General features: G+C 42.4%; 2 protein-coding genes across 6 annotated transcripts in view; one reads left to right on the plus strand and one right to left on the minus strand.

The window, feature by feature from the left end:
• The window catches only part of ccdc66 (coiled-coil domain containing 66), a 58,267-nt gene extending 47,953 nt beyond the window's left edge, over positions 1 to 10,314 (plus strand). For all 3 annotated transcript variants that reach the window (XM_028825352.2, XM_028825353.2, XM_051920999.1), the window contains exons 18-19: positions 5,852 to 5,976; positions 9,931 to 10,314. In XM_028825352.2, the coding sequence (XP_028681185.1) occupies positions 5,852 to 5,976; positions 9,931 to 10,014 (209 nt within the window). In that variant the 3' untranslated portion in view covers positions 10,015 to 10,314. The remainder of the gene's footprint in view (positions 1 to 5,851; positions 5,977 to 9,930) is intronic.
• A 4,064-nt stretch (positions 10,315 to 14,378) lies between these two features.
• Positions 14,379 to 17,385, minus strand: part of tasora (transcription activation suppressor a) — a 41,551-nt gene continuing 38,544 nt past the window's right edge. Inside the window, exons 23-24 of one of the 3 annotated variants that reach the window (XM_028825112.2) lie at positions 16,233 to 16,304; positions 15,632 to 15,774 (exon numbers count right to left, since the gene is read on the minus strand). In XM_028825112.2, coding sequence (XP_028680945.1) covers positions 16,243 to 16,304 — 62 coding nt within the window. In that variant the 3' untranslated portion in view covers positions 15,632 to 15,774; positions 16,233 to 16,242. Of the gene's footprint in view, positions 16,305 to 17,385 lie in introns of all 3 variants that reach the window. The other 2 variants (XM_028825109.2, XM_028825111.2) reach the window with 2 other exon arrangements.

Below are 17,385 nucleotides of genomic sequence, written 5' to 3' on the forward strand. Positions count from 1 at the left end.
AATGAAAAAACTATTAGAGAGTGTTGGTCAAGGGTCTGAATACTTTAGCAAGTCCATATGATAACCACCGTGCTTTTGGAACTGAGATGTTGATGCCTTGTAGGAGAGGAAGCAAATCGATAACACTGGACAAGAAAGATTTAGCTTCCTGAACACTTTTGGTTGTATCATGGATTTTTGGCCTGCTCATCTCAAAAAAAACACCTTTAAGTTTTCCTATCATCCATCCATCCATTATCCAACCCACTACATCCTAACACAGGGTCACGGGGGTCTGTTGGAGCCAATCCCAGCTAGCACAGGGCGCAAGGCAGGAACAAACCCCGGGCAGGGCGCCAGCCCACCGCAGGGCGCACACACACCAAGCACACATTAGGGACAATTTTAGGATCGCTAAGGCACCTAACCAGCATGCCTTTGGACTGTGGGAGGAAACCCACGCAGACACGGGGAGAACATGCAAACTCCACGCAGGGAGGACCCAGGAACCGAACCCAGACCTCCTTACTGCAAGGCATTGTGTACGGTTTAATTGCAATCACCAATTTTTGTGATTTAATTTCATATTCTGATTCTACTAATATGTTTCCTATAAAGTAAGCAGTTTTGTTTAGCCAAGGCTTTGGGTTATGAGCAATGGTGGCTTTTTATTGATTCGTCCTTGTTAAGGTGTTTTGCTACACAATGGCAATGTCCGCCCATCAGAGCCTATGGGCTATACCAGGGGTGGGCAAAGTCATTCCTGGAGGGCCGCAGTGGCTGCAGGTTTTTGTTCCAACCCAATTGCTTAATAAGAAGCCCTTACTGCTCTAGAAACACTTCTGCTTCATTTTAGTTGTCTCCCTCATTAAGATTTTGAACCCTTATTGCTTATTTAAGTCTTAAACAGCTGCATTCTCAGTTTTTAATTGCTCCTTATTAGCAATAAGATGCAAATGACAAAAGAAACCAGCAGTTATCCATTTTGCTTGTTACCCTTTACACCTGTGTGTATTTATCATGCACTATTTGGTTTAATTAAATAGTTGGAAGGAAAAGAGAAAAAAGTGAAGGACTGAGAATTACTCATCCGTTTTACACTTCAAAGTATTTGGATGATATCCTTAGAATGGAAAAAAAAAATCTAGGTTATGAGAATGACTTGAAATAGCGGAGTTAAAGCACTAACAAGCCATGAAATGTAATTATTGGCAAGGATAGTTTTCTAATTAAGCAACTGGGTTGGAACAAAAACCCGCTGCCACTGCGGCCCTCCAGGAATGACTTTGCCCACCCCTGGGCTATACGGTAAACACAAAACTGTTGCTTTAATGATGAAACATTCGGACCCTGCAGTTATAACATGTGGTACCTTCAATTATGTGACTTTGGAAGGAACAATGACATCCTTCCATCTGTACGTGTCATGTTTCACTCGATTTACAACAAGCTTTTTTGGTCCTGACTGAGGCTTAGTGTTAGGCAGACTTTATTATCCCACAGGGAAGTTTATTTGCAGCAAGAAAGAACAAAAAAAATAAATCGATAGACATTGTTATGCAGATCCAATCGATAAACAAAAACACGACATTGACGGCCTGCGTTGTTACATAAACAGACACTCAAGGAAGAAGAAGGTCTTTCAGCAGTACACAAAACAGTAATACAGAAGGGAACACTTGGCAGCATCCCTACAAGTGACAGGACTTCAAATTCATTTTAAAGGTGTCATTTTTAACTCCTGGTGTATTTTTCTTTTAATGGTTCCCATTATGATTTTTGATGTCTGGACCAGCACAATTTATTGGGAATTGTGATCTAACACTTAAAACGAGCTGTTGCAGCCGTGGCACTTCTGTGATACCCGGAACATTTAAGCAACAGACACATCGACGCTCCCGTCATCCACAGGGCCCCCACATAGTGTGACGGCAGGGAGGCCCCTTCCCGTATCTGGAGCTGTTGTATGGGCGAGCACGTTGACATGGATGTGTGTTCTAATTATTTTATGTTTTTATCTCTTTATGGCTGTGAATTACACTTCCTGTGTAAGTTTGGTCCACGAACCACCAGTCACGATCAATACAATAAAATACAATACTGTAGCGGGACTACATAGTAGTAATAGTGTTGTCAGTGTTAGTACCATGTGCGTCTTGTTTCCATCATCCCGTTTGCTGTTTGTGTGTCAGTGAATGTCGTCCCCGTAAAGGGGGACGGATAATGGGAGGAGACCGCAACCCCAATCCTGGAAAACACCTGTTTGCTATTATTCAATGACATCCATCTCAGAACTATTTAATTAATCAAGGAGAGAAGAGGAAAGAGAGAACAGGAAGGAGAGGAGAGAAGGAGATTTTCACATTCACGACCGCGAGCCATCTGTACCTGTTGTATTCCACATCGCGCATTTCCATTCAGTTTGTTTATCTATCCGCCGGACTTACTTCAATAACCTCATCACGAGAGACCCCGGGGTCGGAATTCATCATCCACCACGCGCCGAGGATTCACGGTGAGGCTGATCCATTTTGTCCGGGAAAATCAAACGACTCATTTTTCGCTAGTTCAGTCAACCGCATTCAGGACAGTGTTTATAACCGGACTCAAGTTCACATTCATTTCCGTATCTCATTCAGTTTATGTTATTCATATTGTTTGTTATATGTTACAGGGGCAAGGGAGGGTTTATTGTGTGTGTGTATATATATATATATATATATATATATATATATCAACTGGGACAACGTAAAAGTAAAATTTAAGGCCAGTACAAAAAGCGCCAGAGAGTTGGCCGAGTCTTGGCTATCAGATGAAAACGCCATCAACAGACACTTGGACATAAACCCAGCATATGCCAACTTAAGAAGGACATGTACACTTTAATTAAACGATACACCCCCCCCCCTTTGATCATACTGACTTAGTCACCTCCCCCCACCCTCCCAATACTGAATGTGTTGCTATATATTGCCTTTGATTCTTGTAAGTCTAAGCATTATCCTCTGATGAAGACCCCTGACGGGTTGAAAGCTCAGGAATAAAACTATTTTATGATACGTGATTCGTTTTTTCTCCCTTCGTGGATCTCCAACTGCAAATATGCAAACCGTATCACAGACCTTCTCTTCCATTATATATATATATATATATATATATATAAATAAAAGTGTTGTTGCTTTGGTGGAGGGATATATACATATATTTATTGTGCATTTTGCTTCTTGTTGTTGCTCGTTTAATATAATTACGTACCTATTTTACATATCATCTGTTTTTGTGAGCTTGATTAAACCGTCAATTTATTTGTTAGAGGTACGGCTTGATATTTAGATTCAGCTCAGTAATTTATCCAGGCCACAGGTCTTGGAGGTGTAGCTGCCGGCCGGGTTAGGGGTCGGCCGTTACAATACAATACAGTTTATTTTTTGTAGAGCCCAAAATCACACAAGAAGTGCTGCAATGGGCTTTAACAGTCCCTGTCTCTTGACAGCCCCCCAGCCTTGAATCTCAAAGAAGACAAGGAAAAACTCCCAAAAAAACCCTTGTAGGGAAAAAAAGGAAGAAACCTCAGGAAAGGCAGTTCAAAGAGAGACCCCTTTCTAGGTAGGTTGGGCGTGCAGTGGGTGTCAAAAAGAAGGGGGTCAATACAATACAATACAATACACAGAACACAAGTCATCCTCAATTCGGTATACAAATACAAATTTTACAAGTACGGACCAGAATTCAACAAAAGATGATATCCCATAATATGATTTGGATTCCTGGAGACCTCAGCCATCAAGCTGCCTCCCCCCTATTGGCCATTCCACAGCTGAAACAGCGCTGGGCCAGCCAATCCAATGAAAGGACCCCTCTCTCCCATGATTCCTGCGATCCACCATCAGGGATGACTTCACGTTAGGCAGGCAAAACAACTTGGCAGGTGGGCAGTGGGCACCAAGTGCCACATTTGAGTACCGAGAAGAGAAACAGAGTAGGTGAGGGTTAGTAACAAATTCTAACTCTCATGTTACTTATGTTTTAGTGCTAATGACCAACAACAGAGATGCAGTCTGTACAGTTAATCAGCAGCTCTAGTCAGGGTGTGCTAAACTGAAGTCGTGAGTCTTCAGCCGGGATTTAAAAGCTGAGACCGAAGGGGCATCTCTTATAGTAGCAGGCAGACCAGTCCACAGTTTAGGGGCCCTGTAACTAAAAGCTCGACCTCCCACTGTTATTTTATTAATCCTTGGAATCATAAGCAGACCGGCATCTTGAGATCTTAATGTGCGCTCAGGTTTGTAAGTCATGATAAGTTCAGACAAGTAAGCCAGACCTTGGCCATTTAAGGCTTTATATGTTAAAAGGAGGATTTTGAAATCTGCCCTAAACTGAACCGGGAGCCAGTGTAAGGATTTAAGAACTGGAGTTATGTGTTCGTATTTTCTTGTTCTTGTAATAATTCTTACAGCCGCATTTTGGATTAACTGGAGGCTGTATAGAGAACAGTTTGAACATCCAGCTGCGGTGGGCTGGCACCCTGCCTGGGGTTTGTTTCCTGCCTTGTGTTGGCTGGGATTGGCTCCAGCAGACCCCCGTGACCTTGTAGTTAGGATGTAGCGGGTTGGATAATGGATGGATGGATTGAACATCCAGTGAACACCGCATTGCAGTAGTCAATCCTACCAGAAATAAATGCATGAATTAATTTCTCAGAGTCCTGTTTATTTAGAAAGCACCTTAATTTCCCAGCATTTTTAAGATGGAAGAAACCTGATTTGGACAAGTTTGTAATATGCGCTTTAAATGACCTGCTAGAGTCAAAGATAACTCCGTGATTGTGGGCTGATTCAGTGAAATTAATGGGGATTCCAACAGAGTTAAATGATGACAGAATATTGTTGTGATCAGCGTCATTCCCTCCAACAATTCACATCTCTGTATTATCAGTGTTTAAAGACAAGTAGTTCTCATTCATCCACTCCTTTAATTCACTAACACAACTAATTAAAGACAACTTCGGAGAAACTTCATTTGATCTAAATGAGAGGTATAACTGGGTGTCATCTGCATACGAGTGAAAATTAACATGATGTTTCCTAATGAGCGATCCCAGTGGAAGCATGTAAAGTGAAAACAGTAAAGGTCCGATTACTGAGCCCTGCAGGACACCATATTGAACTTCTGTGTATAATGATGGAGTCCTGTCAGAACATTTCTGTACATATTGGAATCGATTTGATAAATAAGAACTAAACCAAGCGAGCACGGTGCCTGTGAGCCCAACATTATTTTCTAGCCTGTGCAGTAAAATCGAGTGGTCAATGGTGTCAAATGCTGCACTTAAGTCTACCAACATCATTACAGTGGAATGTAATCAGCGAGCCCAGGGGTGTTCTGGGTGTCCCCCTTGAGGCTTCCAACATGGCTAAGCTACAACACACAGTTGACGAGCAGGGAGGGGAAGGGAGTTGGGGGTCCCACGGAGGTTTGCATTACATTACCAATAACCCAAAAAAGGTGCCCAGCTTAGAAAGAACATTGGGCCAGGTACAAAATATGAGGTCATACATATGAGAAAAGGGCAAACTGGGTGACCAACACACAGCTGGTACACGTCATTGCACACGATTATTAAAAAATAAATGAAAAGAAAATTATTCGTGTTTGTATGATGGACCAGTCACCCTTTGTGAACGTTCGATCATTGAGCTCTGACGGTCTTTAAGTCCTGCCTTGTAACGCACTCCATCAATCTCTGAAGTGCGAGTGGAGAGCCCCGGTAAAATCAGGTAAGGCTGCCCGTATCACAAGGCGGCGTCTCACTGTAGTTAATGAAATGCCCCGTTTTGCTGAACACGTCTCCTCTCCGTTTATTCCTCTACAGGTCTGCATCAGCCACGTCAGTCTCACAGTTCTGGGAACACAAGGGACCCACTGCTGAATCCGGAGCTTCTGAAAACCAAAGAGCGACAGCAGGCCATCCTGAAGGGGCTGTCTGAACTACGACAAGTACGTACCACAACTGGAAGGAATGCCTTTTTTTTTTTTGTTTTTGTTAGTGGGTTTTAAATTAAAATGGGACCAGGCAGATGAGAAATGTCACAAACACCAAACACGCGATGTCAGAGGAAGTGACGTGTTTTAAAAAGAGCCGGCGCTACGCTGCCCTACACATCCTGCTTACAGTTCAGTAAACGGTCCTGGATGAGTTTGACTCCTTATTTCAAAAGATGATATGGCGGACGGAGAGGAAATACTATTGCGTTTTAAGAGAAATAAATTATAAAATGAACGTATTGCACACTTCTGATTTTTTCCAGTAAATTGGCCAGGGAGTCGTGGCAGGGCGGCACGGTGGCGCAGTGGGTAGCGCTGCTGCCTCGCAGTTGGGAGACCTGGGGACCTGGGTTCGCTTCCCGGGTCCTCCCTGCGTGGAGTTTGCATGTTCTCCCCGTGTCTGCGTGGGTTTCCTCCGGGCGCTCCGGTTTCCTCCCACAGTCCAAAGACATGCAGGTTAGGTGGATTGGCGATTCTAAATTGGCCCTAGTGTGTGCTTGGTGTGTGGGTGTGTTTGTGTGTGTCCTGCGGTGGGTTGGCACCCTGCCCAGGATTGTTTCCTGCCTTGTGCCCTGTGTTGGCTGGGATTGGCTCCAGCAGACCCCCGTGACCCTGTGTTCGGATTCAGCGGGTTGGAAAATGGATGGATGGATGGAGTCGTGGCAGCATAATGCAATCAACTTGTTATTACTAATTATAGTATGATAAAAAAAATATCAACAAGTAGAGAACAGAGAATGAAAACATCCAAAGAGAGGTGGAAATGACGGACGGTGGGAACGTGAACTTTACAAGAACCAGTGGGTGGCGCCACTGAACCCCAAACTCCTTATAACCAAGGGTTCAAATAATGTCTGTTTTATTCCTCACAGACTCATTGGACAGGTGAACACCGTTACAGAATCAACGACAGTTAATAAAGAACATAATAGTTTACATTTATTTTATTTTTTTTTAGAAGCTTGCATCTCTGCAAGACCGGGTAAGAATTTGCTGTTAAGCTACTAAGAAATGACTGTTAATTAAAACTGTTCTGAAAGAAGTCCGCACAACCTTTGTGATACAGTGTCTCTACTTGTTCTTAATGTTAGGCGGTACATCTGGGCTTGAGTATTTGGTTCTAAGCGCAGCTTGAGTACTCATTCTAAGTGCTTGTCATATATATATATATATATAATATGGGCGGCACGGTGGTGCAGTGGTAGTGCTGCTGCCTCACAATTAGGAGACCTGAGGTTCGCTTCCCAGGTCCTCCCTGCGTGGAGTTTGCATGTTCTCCCCGTGTCTGCGTGGGTTTCCTCCCACAGTCCAAAGACATGCAGGTTAGGTGGATTGGTGATCCTAAATTGGCCTGTTTGTGTGTGTCTTGTGGTGGGTTGGCACCCTGCCTGGGATTGGATCCTGCCTTGTGCCCTGTGTTGGCTGGGATTGGCTCCAGCAGACCCCCGTGACCCTGTGTTCGGATTCAGCGGGTTGGAAAATGGATGGATGGATATTTATATATATTATATATATATATATTTATATTATATTTATAATATATTTAAATATACATACAGTGATGGTATGGCCCCCACAGAGCCCTGATCTCAACATCATCGAGTGTGTCTGGGATTACATGAAGAGACAGAAGGATGTGAGGAAGCCTACATCCACAGAAGATCTGGGGTTAGTTCTCCAAGATGTTTGGAACAACCTACCAGCCGAGTTCCTTCAAAAACTGTGTGCAAGTGTACCTAGAAGAATTGATACTGTTCTGAAGGCAAAGGGTGGTCACACCAAATATTGATTTGATTTAGATTTCTCTTTTGTTCAGTCACTGCATTTTGTTGATTGATGAAAATAAATGATTAACACTTCCATTCTTTGTTTACAGCATTTTTTCACACCTGCCTAAAACTTTTGCACAGTACTATATATATATATATATATATATATATATATATATATATATATATAATATATACAGTGGGGCAAAAAAGTATTTAGTCAGCCACCAATTGTGCAAGTTCTCCCACTTAAAAAGATGAGAGAGGCCTGTAATTTTCATCATAGGTATACCTCAACTATGAGAGACAAAATGAGGGAAAAAAATCCAGAAAATCACATTGTCTGATTTTTAAAGAATTTATTTGCAAATTATGGTGGAAAATAAGTATTTGGTCAATAACAAAAGTTCATCTCAATACTTTGTTATATACCCTTTGTTGGCAAAGACAGAGGTCAAACATTTTCTGTAAGTCTTCACAAGGTTTTCACACACCGTTGCTGGTATTTTGGCCCATTCCTCCATGCAGATCTCCTCTAGAGCAGTGATGTTTTGTGGCTGTCGCTGGGCAACACGGACTTTCAACTCCCTCCAAAGATTTTCAATGGGGTTGAGATCTGGAGACTGGCTAGGCCACTCCAGGACCTTGAAATGCTTCTTACAAAGCCACTCCTTCGGTATCCGGGCGGTGTGTTTGGGATCATTGTCATGCTGAAAGACCCAGCCACGTTTCATCTTCAATGCCCTTGCTGATGGAAGGAGGTTTTCACTCAAAATCTGACGATACATGGCTCCATTCATTCTTTCCTTTACACGGATCAGTCATCCTGGTCCCTTTGCAGAAAAACAGCCCCAAAGCATGAATGTTTCCACCCCCATGCTTTACAGTAGGTATGGTGTTCTTTGGATGCAACTCACGATGAGTAGAGTTTTTACCAAAAAGTTCTATTTTGGTTTCATCTGACCATATGACATTCTCCCAATCCTCTTCTGGATCATCCAAATGCTCTCTAGCAAACTTCAGACGGGCCTGCACATGTACTGGCTTAAGCAGGGGGACACGTCTGGCACTGCAGGATTTGAGTCCCTGGCGGCGTAGTGTGTTACTGATGGTAGCCTTTGTTACTTTGGTCCCAGCTCTCTGCAGGTCATTCATTAGGTCCCCCCGTGTGGTTCTGGGATTTTTGCTCACCATTCTTGTGATCATTTTGACCCCACGGGGTGAGATCTTGCGTGGAGCCCCAGATCGAGGGAGATTATCAGTGTTCTTGTATGTCTTCCATTTTCTAATAATTGCTCCCACAGTTGATTTCTTCACACCAAGCTGCTTACCTATTGCAGATTCAGTCTTCCCAGCCTGGTGCAGGTCTACAATTTTGTTTCTGGTGTCCTTTGACAGCTCTTTGGTCTTGGCCATAGTGGAGTTTGGAGTGTGACTGTTTGAGGTTGTGGACAGGTGTTTTTATATTGATAACGAGTTCAAACAGGTGCCATTAATACAGGTAATGAGTGGAGGACAGAGGAGCCTCTTACAGAAGAAGTTACAGGTCTGTGAGAGCCAGAAATCTTGCTTGTTTGTAGGTGACCAAATACTTATTTTCCACCATAATTTGCAAATATATATTTGCAGCTGGAGATCCACAAAGGGAAAAAAATGAATGCCGTATCATGAAGTAGTTTTTATTCCTGAGCTTTCAGCCCCTGCCAGGGATCTTCATCAGAGGGTCTGCTCTTTGTCTTTTATTTCGGCCCCAGCTGTGGTTAAATCTCTTGGCACAAAGTCTCGTCACGTGGGATGCGAGTTCTTGATATTTTTTAGTTTATAATTTATAAACAGAATAAGAATCTGAAAATCTAACAACATCATATTAAAGGTCAATAAATTCTGAAAAGAATAATACCAATCATATATATGTAGGTTTTAAAATAAGCCCGATTTAAAGTGTGACAAAAAACGTGATGTAAAAATATCACCGTTGCACTTTTAGGCGTAGGATTTTCTATATAGACAGTAGATTGATTATATGTATAGCTGGTCCAAGATGTACTTATGTTTCCTTTGGATGTCAAATTGTAAAACGTCTCATTTAATGATCATTATTATTATTATTTTTTAATCTCCTCTCTTCTTGCCTCAGGGTCTTCTACAGAAACAAAAAGAACTGGAGACAGGCCTGAGTCCGCTAGCGGCTGAAGACCATGGTAACTTTTCACCACTTTAACAATCCAAACAGATAGATTTTGAAATTTGACTGCAAAAGGGACCCTTTGTTTTCTTTGTACAGATCGGAAATGCACTTTATATGATCCCGAGTGTGTCAAATTTTTATATTTATGCACCATGTAGTATTGTATTTGTGAAATATTGTACATTTTTTAAAAAAAAATCATTTTAAAAACTGTTGTTGAAAGTAAAGGTCTCGGGCGGCTGCTGCGTTGGGAGATCCTTTCTTTGACAGAACAGATGATGCTTGTTGTGAATAATTTATATAAAAAAACAAATCAATAAATACTTATCTGGTTTTGAATGTTCTGATTCGTGGACGGGCGGAGGGGGCGGTCCGCACATTATCGGGGTCGGTTATTATTGGCCAGAAGGCTCAGTACAACAGTTCGTGTGTAAGCAGCAGGGTTAGGAAAAATATCACTCATGAATGAAAAAAGTAAAAGTCTCTGATTTTTATCCACAAATGCTTCCAAAATAATTTTCAGAGACTGTCCTTCTGTGACGGCATCAGACACAGCAGTTGAAATTTATGAGGCAATAAAAAAAATAAACAAAAAATACACCGATAAGAATTTCTAGGAAGATAAACAACTTATTTACAATTTATAATTTCGTTTCGTTATCAATCCGAATGCGTTGTTGGTCATCCCCGCCTATCACGTGTACACTACACTGGTTCTGTTTTTTTGCAGCGTAATTACATTAAACTAATAATGAGGACACGGCTTATCAGTGCGTCTATACTATATTCTTATGTAGTTGATGCTAATAAATGATATGTGAAAAATTATTGCTGTTTCTCTATATATGAATAAATCTATGGAAAATATCTTATTTTTTCTCTATGCGTCATTTTAATTTTCTATTTAAACATATTCAGAGATGTTGGAGGGCGGTAACAGCACGAACTCGAGCTTCGCCCCTTTTTAAACACACCGATCAGTGCAGACCGATTTCAAAAGGGCCACACGTACCAGTTAGAGAAAGCGAGTTAACTGACGTACAGTAAGTAGGTTCCTCCGCCCAAAAAAAGGGTGCGATTCCTACACTTCAGCACCCACGAAGGAAGTGGATGATGTTCGAAGATATATTAGCATTAAAAAAATATGACCCCTCTCCGCATACTTGACAGAAACCCGGCTGGTAGTTCGTTTCGTTAAATAAGCAGGTATATTGAAATTCAGGGTGCACTCCCTTTATGCATTTACGTGAAAGGCGATTGGGTGCTCGTTCGTGATTCCATTTTCCTCAGCAACCGAAATCCTAATCCCCGGTACGAAGCACACACGAAATAAAAGGCAAATCAAAAGGAGGAGGATATAACGTAGTCGGTGTGAAACCTCAGGCGAATATGGCTGCCTTCTGGCTATCCTGAAGAATTTAGAAACAAAGAGTCCGACTCACCAACGGGGGAGCACCAGGGCCGGATTTATATGAAAAGAGGCCCTAGGCTATTCCACTTATGAGGCCCTTTCACCTTCCATTTTTAAGTTGGTAAATTACATGAGCGATAATAAAATTTTGCTAACAATTTGAATGTAGGCCCCTCTTGATCTTGAGGCCCTAGGCTGAAGCCTAGTTAGCCTATAGGAAAATCCGGCCCTGGGGAGCACCCAGAAAACCGCAACCCCTTGCCTCCTCTCGGGGATTCGCCTCACTGTTTCCAACTTCTGGGTGGCCACCCACAAACAGCGGACATCCCCCGGGTGAAGTCTGATCGCGAAGGTATTCTTAGCCGTTGATATCCGAGCTCCTTGCCTTCTGCTTCTCTTCTTCCCCTTTTTTTTTTTTTTCTTTTCTCGGTCCGCCGTTCCCCTTAAAACGAAAGGTTTCCCGCGGAAATTTCAAGCTTAGTTGTCATAGCAACAGGACGCCTGCACTAAGCAGCTGGAATCCTTACTGGACGGGGTCCTACCACACTTGGTCGTCCACAATAACGCCTGAAGGGCTAGTTCTTTATAATAATAATTCATTACATTTATATAGCGCTTTTCTCAGTACTCAAAGCGCTATCCACACAGGGAGGAACCGGGAAGCGAACCCACAATCTTCCCCAGTCTCCTTACTGCAAAGCAGTAAAACTCTCGACCATATAATAAATAGAGTGACGGCCAGTCTAGAAATCCAACCCGCTTATAGTGTCATGTAGGTTTGCTACAACCCAGTTGACATGGCTGTGTAAACCTGTAGGTGTGACACAGTGAGGGATTGTTGTCCGCTTGTGTCTTTGATTCAGTCACACACACACACACACACACACACACACACACACAGCAGCCAGAGGTAGAAAACGGTGGAAGCAGCCACAGCAGTCAAACTTCCTGAGGCACATGCTCGAGCGATCGCATTAATTCCTTCTCCTGGTTGAAGTCTTTATTCCCGATTGCTAAATTCATGTCCATGAGCTGAATGTCACCGTGTCATTAGTGAAGTTGATCTAATCTAAGCGCTGCAGTCCCACGCCACGCTTTGTTTCTGGCCATTGCCGAGGTTTAACCTTTCGTTTTTATACATCATTAGACATTTTACCAAAGCAGAACTTTGTTACAGAAGTTTGTAAAATGCCAGATTTAGGCCTTAAACGGGTTGCTCACCTTATCCTGAATGTGTGTGTGCGCGCGCATGTAGACGCACTCCATGTTGGTACATTACAGAAGTGTGGCTCAAATGACACTTCACCGATGAAACTGCTGCGATGGCCATTTGTCCCCTCAAGCACGTCAGCATCCCACACCACACCAGTAAAGCAAAGCCAAACTCCAGCCTTGTCTTCTGGTCGGGCTGAGGTCATTTTCACTCTCGATGGTGTGTGCCAACACGTCAAATTAACTGGCAAGTCATCTTCCAGGCCAAATAAACACAGACGGGCAAGATTCTGGGCTTTCTACAGCTGTAATGTGACATTTTATTTCAAATATAATAACGCAATGTTAGAAGTGCAGGATTTATTTTGGAGGAGGTGCCAGCACCATCTGAGCAAAGCAGACCGTGCCATTGACAGTTGGCAACAAACCCCAGTATGTCATCACTGGAGTAGATAGATACTTTATTAATCCCAAGGGGAAATTCACATACTCCAGCAGCAGCATACTGATAAAGAACAATATTAAATTAAAGAGTGATAATAATGCAGGTATACAGACAGACAATAACTGTATAATTTTAACGTTTACGAGTAGGCGCCATACTTAAATCGAGAAAAAGACGGGATTTAAGGAAAGAGCTAAATAAATGTATTGTGAAATGTGACAATACACAGAGATAACGCGAGCAGAAATACTTAAGTGTCAGGAAATATTACTGGTAATGTATGCATTTATTTAATTATTTCTTCACTTATTTAATCAGCGACACGCCCACCACCTAACACTTGGCTTGTTCACTTGTCAGTCAAGCAGCAGGGTGTGTCAGCGGTAGGCACACAGCAGCCGCTTCAATTCAAGAAGCCCTGCCATCATCATCATCATCATCATCCTCCTCCTCGGAGTCCACATCCGACTGTGGTGTGGCTAGAATAATAAATGTAGCCAAAGATTTATGCACCATACTCTGCACACTGTGCTTTGACTGGTGACACAGCGGTAACATTTCATTTGCTCCCAGAGGGAGTTGTTTTTCTAGGACATTTTATCCAAAAACAAACCAATATCTCAAACGCACATTCCAATGACTACAAAGAAAGAACTTCTGACTCGGCTAAAGATAAAAAGGGGACAACCCCAGCAGGCCCAAACAAACTCGCAGGTACACACCATAGTTTTCATTTCAAGCCGTATTTGCATGTGGTGTCAATAAAATAAACACGCTAAGAAATACATCAATACATTAAGATTTTTTTCCCTGCATATTTTTCTTGACATACAGTATTTCATTCCGGATGTGCACATCACAGTTTAGTTAAATTTTGTCCAAACTTCCCTCCACACGCAACTGAATTAAAGAACCCAGCAGGCTCTAAAATGCACACAAACGTACCCTTTGGTGTTTACCTGCCACGCCACCATACCCGGCATTCTCACCATCTGTGCCCCCGGGGGACACGCACTTGTGCCACCTACAGCACATTCACAAAGTATTTACACCGCCCCCCCCCCCGTTACATTGCAATGTCAATGTGACATTTCCCTTTTTTGTCTCAGTCACTGTTTTCATGTTGCCATTCTGAGGTACTGAGCGTTGCTCTCTTTTAGCCCAAGGCTGCACCTGACAAACGTGTCACACGGTAAGGGGGTCCGAGTCCTTCTGAAGGCGCTGTGTGCTCGTACGCCCAACGAGGACCCACAGTACCTCCTGCAAACTACCCAGCGTCCTTTTTACAGGTGTGAACTCTCGTTATAAATTAAATTAAACTGGAAGATCTACATTTGAACAAGTGGATTTAATAGAAATATCCAGTTTTAGACAATGAAAATATAAAAAACAAAATTAAAAATTGGTAGCAAATATTGCCACCTGTGAACAGATTTCTTAAAAAAATTGTCCCAACAGTAAAGCTGTACATTTTCCAATCACAAATTTTACAGATCAAAAAAAGGAAAGGGAAGAGTCTGGGGGGGAGAAATGGCCACAAATAAAAATTCAAATGACGACTAACAAAACAAATATAAACCTCAAGTGGTTTGTCGAATCCAACCTGTGGACAAATCCCAGTCGGCCCCCCCCACGGCTCATTTATAGTGCTTTGCGTAGGGATTGGATGGTGTAATGTTACTATGCCAGTTTTCACTACAGTCATCTGGGAAGAAGTCATCTGTGAAGAATTCCTCACAGCCGTGATGTCCACTAGCCCAGCCGTGACCCGTGTTCGGTCTGAAGTAATGGCCGTTTCCGTGGGTAGCCCATCCATGGTAAGCACTACCTCTGCTGGAGGGTCCTGGGAGACTGAAACCACGTCCTCTATTATAACCTCGATAGGGAAGTCCTCTACCTCTGCCACGTACACTTCCGCCGTGATTTGGATAGCTTGGTCGTTCTCCTGCAGTTTTCTTTGTCTGTGTCTCGGAGGCAACGTGAGAACAAACGGCAGGTTTACTTTCGGAGCCAGAACTCTGGGACTCGTCAGCTTTCTTTGTACTTGTGGAGGCTTCATCGCCCAATTTCTTTGTCTCGGACAAAATCTTGGACTCCTCTTGACTGTTTGCAGAATTCCCAGATGAAGCATCTTTACAATCGCTCAGACTGGATGCCTTAGGTGTTGTGTCCACAGAACTTGAGCCATGAAGACCATTAGGGCCTCCACCTTCTGCAGAGCGCGCCTCATTTGAAATGTCAGGTGGCATGGACACCGTTATTGACGGATCAATTCCTGTGGAAAGGAAGCTTTGACGAGTATTCACGCTGAAAGTACTGTATGCCAAGACCCCAGCAGAATTCTCATCATCTTCAGGATGACCCTCTTCCTGGGGCTGTAGTGTTTCACTAGTCAGATTTTTCGGAGAACTGCGTGAAAATATAGATATAGCAGACCTCAGAGCTTCCAGATCCAGACCGGAAGCTCTACATTCCACAGATGCTGGCTGCCCATCTGATGTCTTGGGCTTTCCACCTTTGAGGTCCACAGCCCTGGACAAGAGGGGCACATCTTCAGGCCCTGCCTTTGACTTGGGCTGTACGGGCACTGTACCAGCAAGCGTAACTGGCGGTGGTGGAGAGTCAGCTCTGTCCAGCATTTTGCTACAAACCTCAATCTGACAGGACTCTTCACTTGAATCTAAAGACATATCCTCTTCATTCTGCCCGGTCACGTGTAATCCATCTGGAACAGAAAACGTTACTTAGGTACACAATTGAAACTGCTTGGGACTAACATGACTTTAGCATGCATTACGGCTTTACACTCTAAGTGTTTAATCAAAGCTGAATGATTTTAAACAAAACTAAAACTTGCATGATAAACATATCTTAATATTTTCTATCACTTGCATTTCTCCAGCTCTTTAACTGCTGCTTTCCTTAATCTGAAATCTACTCAGAGCTTCCCTCCCTTCAACAAAACCTTTCTGCTACTGAACCCTTGGTAGCTACTAGCAGAGCTGCTGTTTCTAAACTTACAAAGTTCACAGGAGAATCCCTGCCACTGCCCCTGTAAATTAAGCCTTTCATCTTATAACATGAAGCCACAGTGAGCTGGTATGATTGTGAGACGCAGCATCTTGCTAATGATATCTTGCACTGAATCCTGAATTTATCATTTTGTTAAAGTTGTTACCATACATTGGTTCGCTTAGATGCCATGCTTCCAAGCTAACGGCCGAGCTGAAGACACCATTTCCTCAGTTTCAGGCACTAGAATAAAATATGCACAACCAATCACAAAACAACGCTAATTACCTCTTAAGGTAAAATATTCAGATGGAAGAGAGTCAGAACACTACACATTTAAAACAAAATCAAAAATAAACCTGAAAAGGTTGCCTGTCCAGTGTGAACATTTTACTATATAAAGAAATGATTCCTCTTAGGCACCTTGACCTTGTCATTTGCATTACACAGAATGGCTGCATCAAAGTTCATCAGTGATGCCCACCCTGGGTTACCCTGCTCACCAATCCTCCACAAGAAAAGTCCGACTGATTTGATTTGCTACATTACACGGACATTCAGGAACAAAGTATTTGATTTAAAAATACAAAAACTACCTTTGAAAGGAATACTCCACACAAAAATACATTTATTTTAAATGTTACTTACCTAGGCTGATGAAATTTAGAACTCAAGTCTGTTTTACCTGCATTGTTATCAATCTTTAATTTAATATTGTTTTTTATCAGTATGCTGCTGTTGGAGTATGTCAGTTTCCCCTTAGGATTAATAAAGTATCTATCTATCTATCTATCTATCTATCTATCTATCTATCTAATCCTACCAACTACACTATCTATCTATCTATCTATCTAATCCTACCAACTACACTATCTATCTATCTAATCCTACCAACTACACTATCTATCTATCTATCTATCTATCTAAATCCAGCGAATGTGCTGGAGATGTGAATAAAGTCAAAGAGTGGGGATCCCCTTGGAATTTAGTGTGCCTTGTAAATATGTACATGTAATCTAAAAAGCAGGGCAGCTGCTAAATTAGGGGACACAATGCATACAAATGGGACATCTGGTCAACCTGCACTTACCCAATGTAGTTTATAGCACTGACCAAGAATAAAAAAATATTGTCATGTTTTCAAGGAGAACAAGAGAAAAAGTACAACATGACAGATGCCAACATGAAAAATGCTCATACAAAAAAACACCACGTTTACTCGCGCTCCACATTTCACATGTCGATTATCCAATCATAAGCTCAAAACGTGCACAAGCTTTTTTGCTAAAGTATCGTTAAATGGGTGTGTCCAAAATTATCAGTG

The sequence above is a fragment of the Erpetoichthys calabaricus genome, chromosome 18 (assembly GCF_900747795.2).
Source record: "Erpetoichthys calabaricus chromosome 18, fErpCal1.3, whole genome shotgun sequence".
NCBI lineage: Eukaryota > Metazoa > Chordata > Cladistia > Polypteriformes > Polypteridae > Erpetoichthys > Erpetoichthys calabaricus.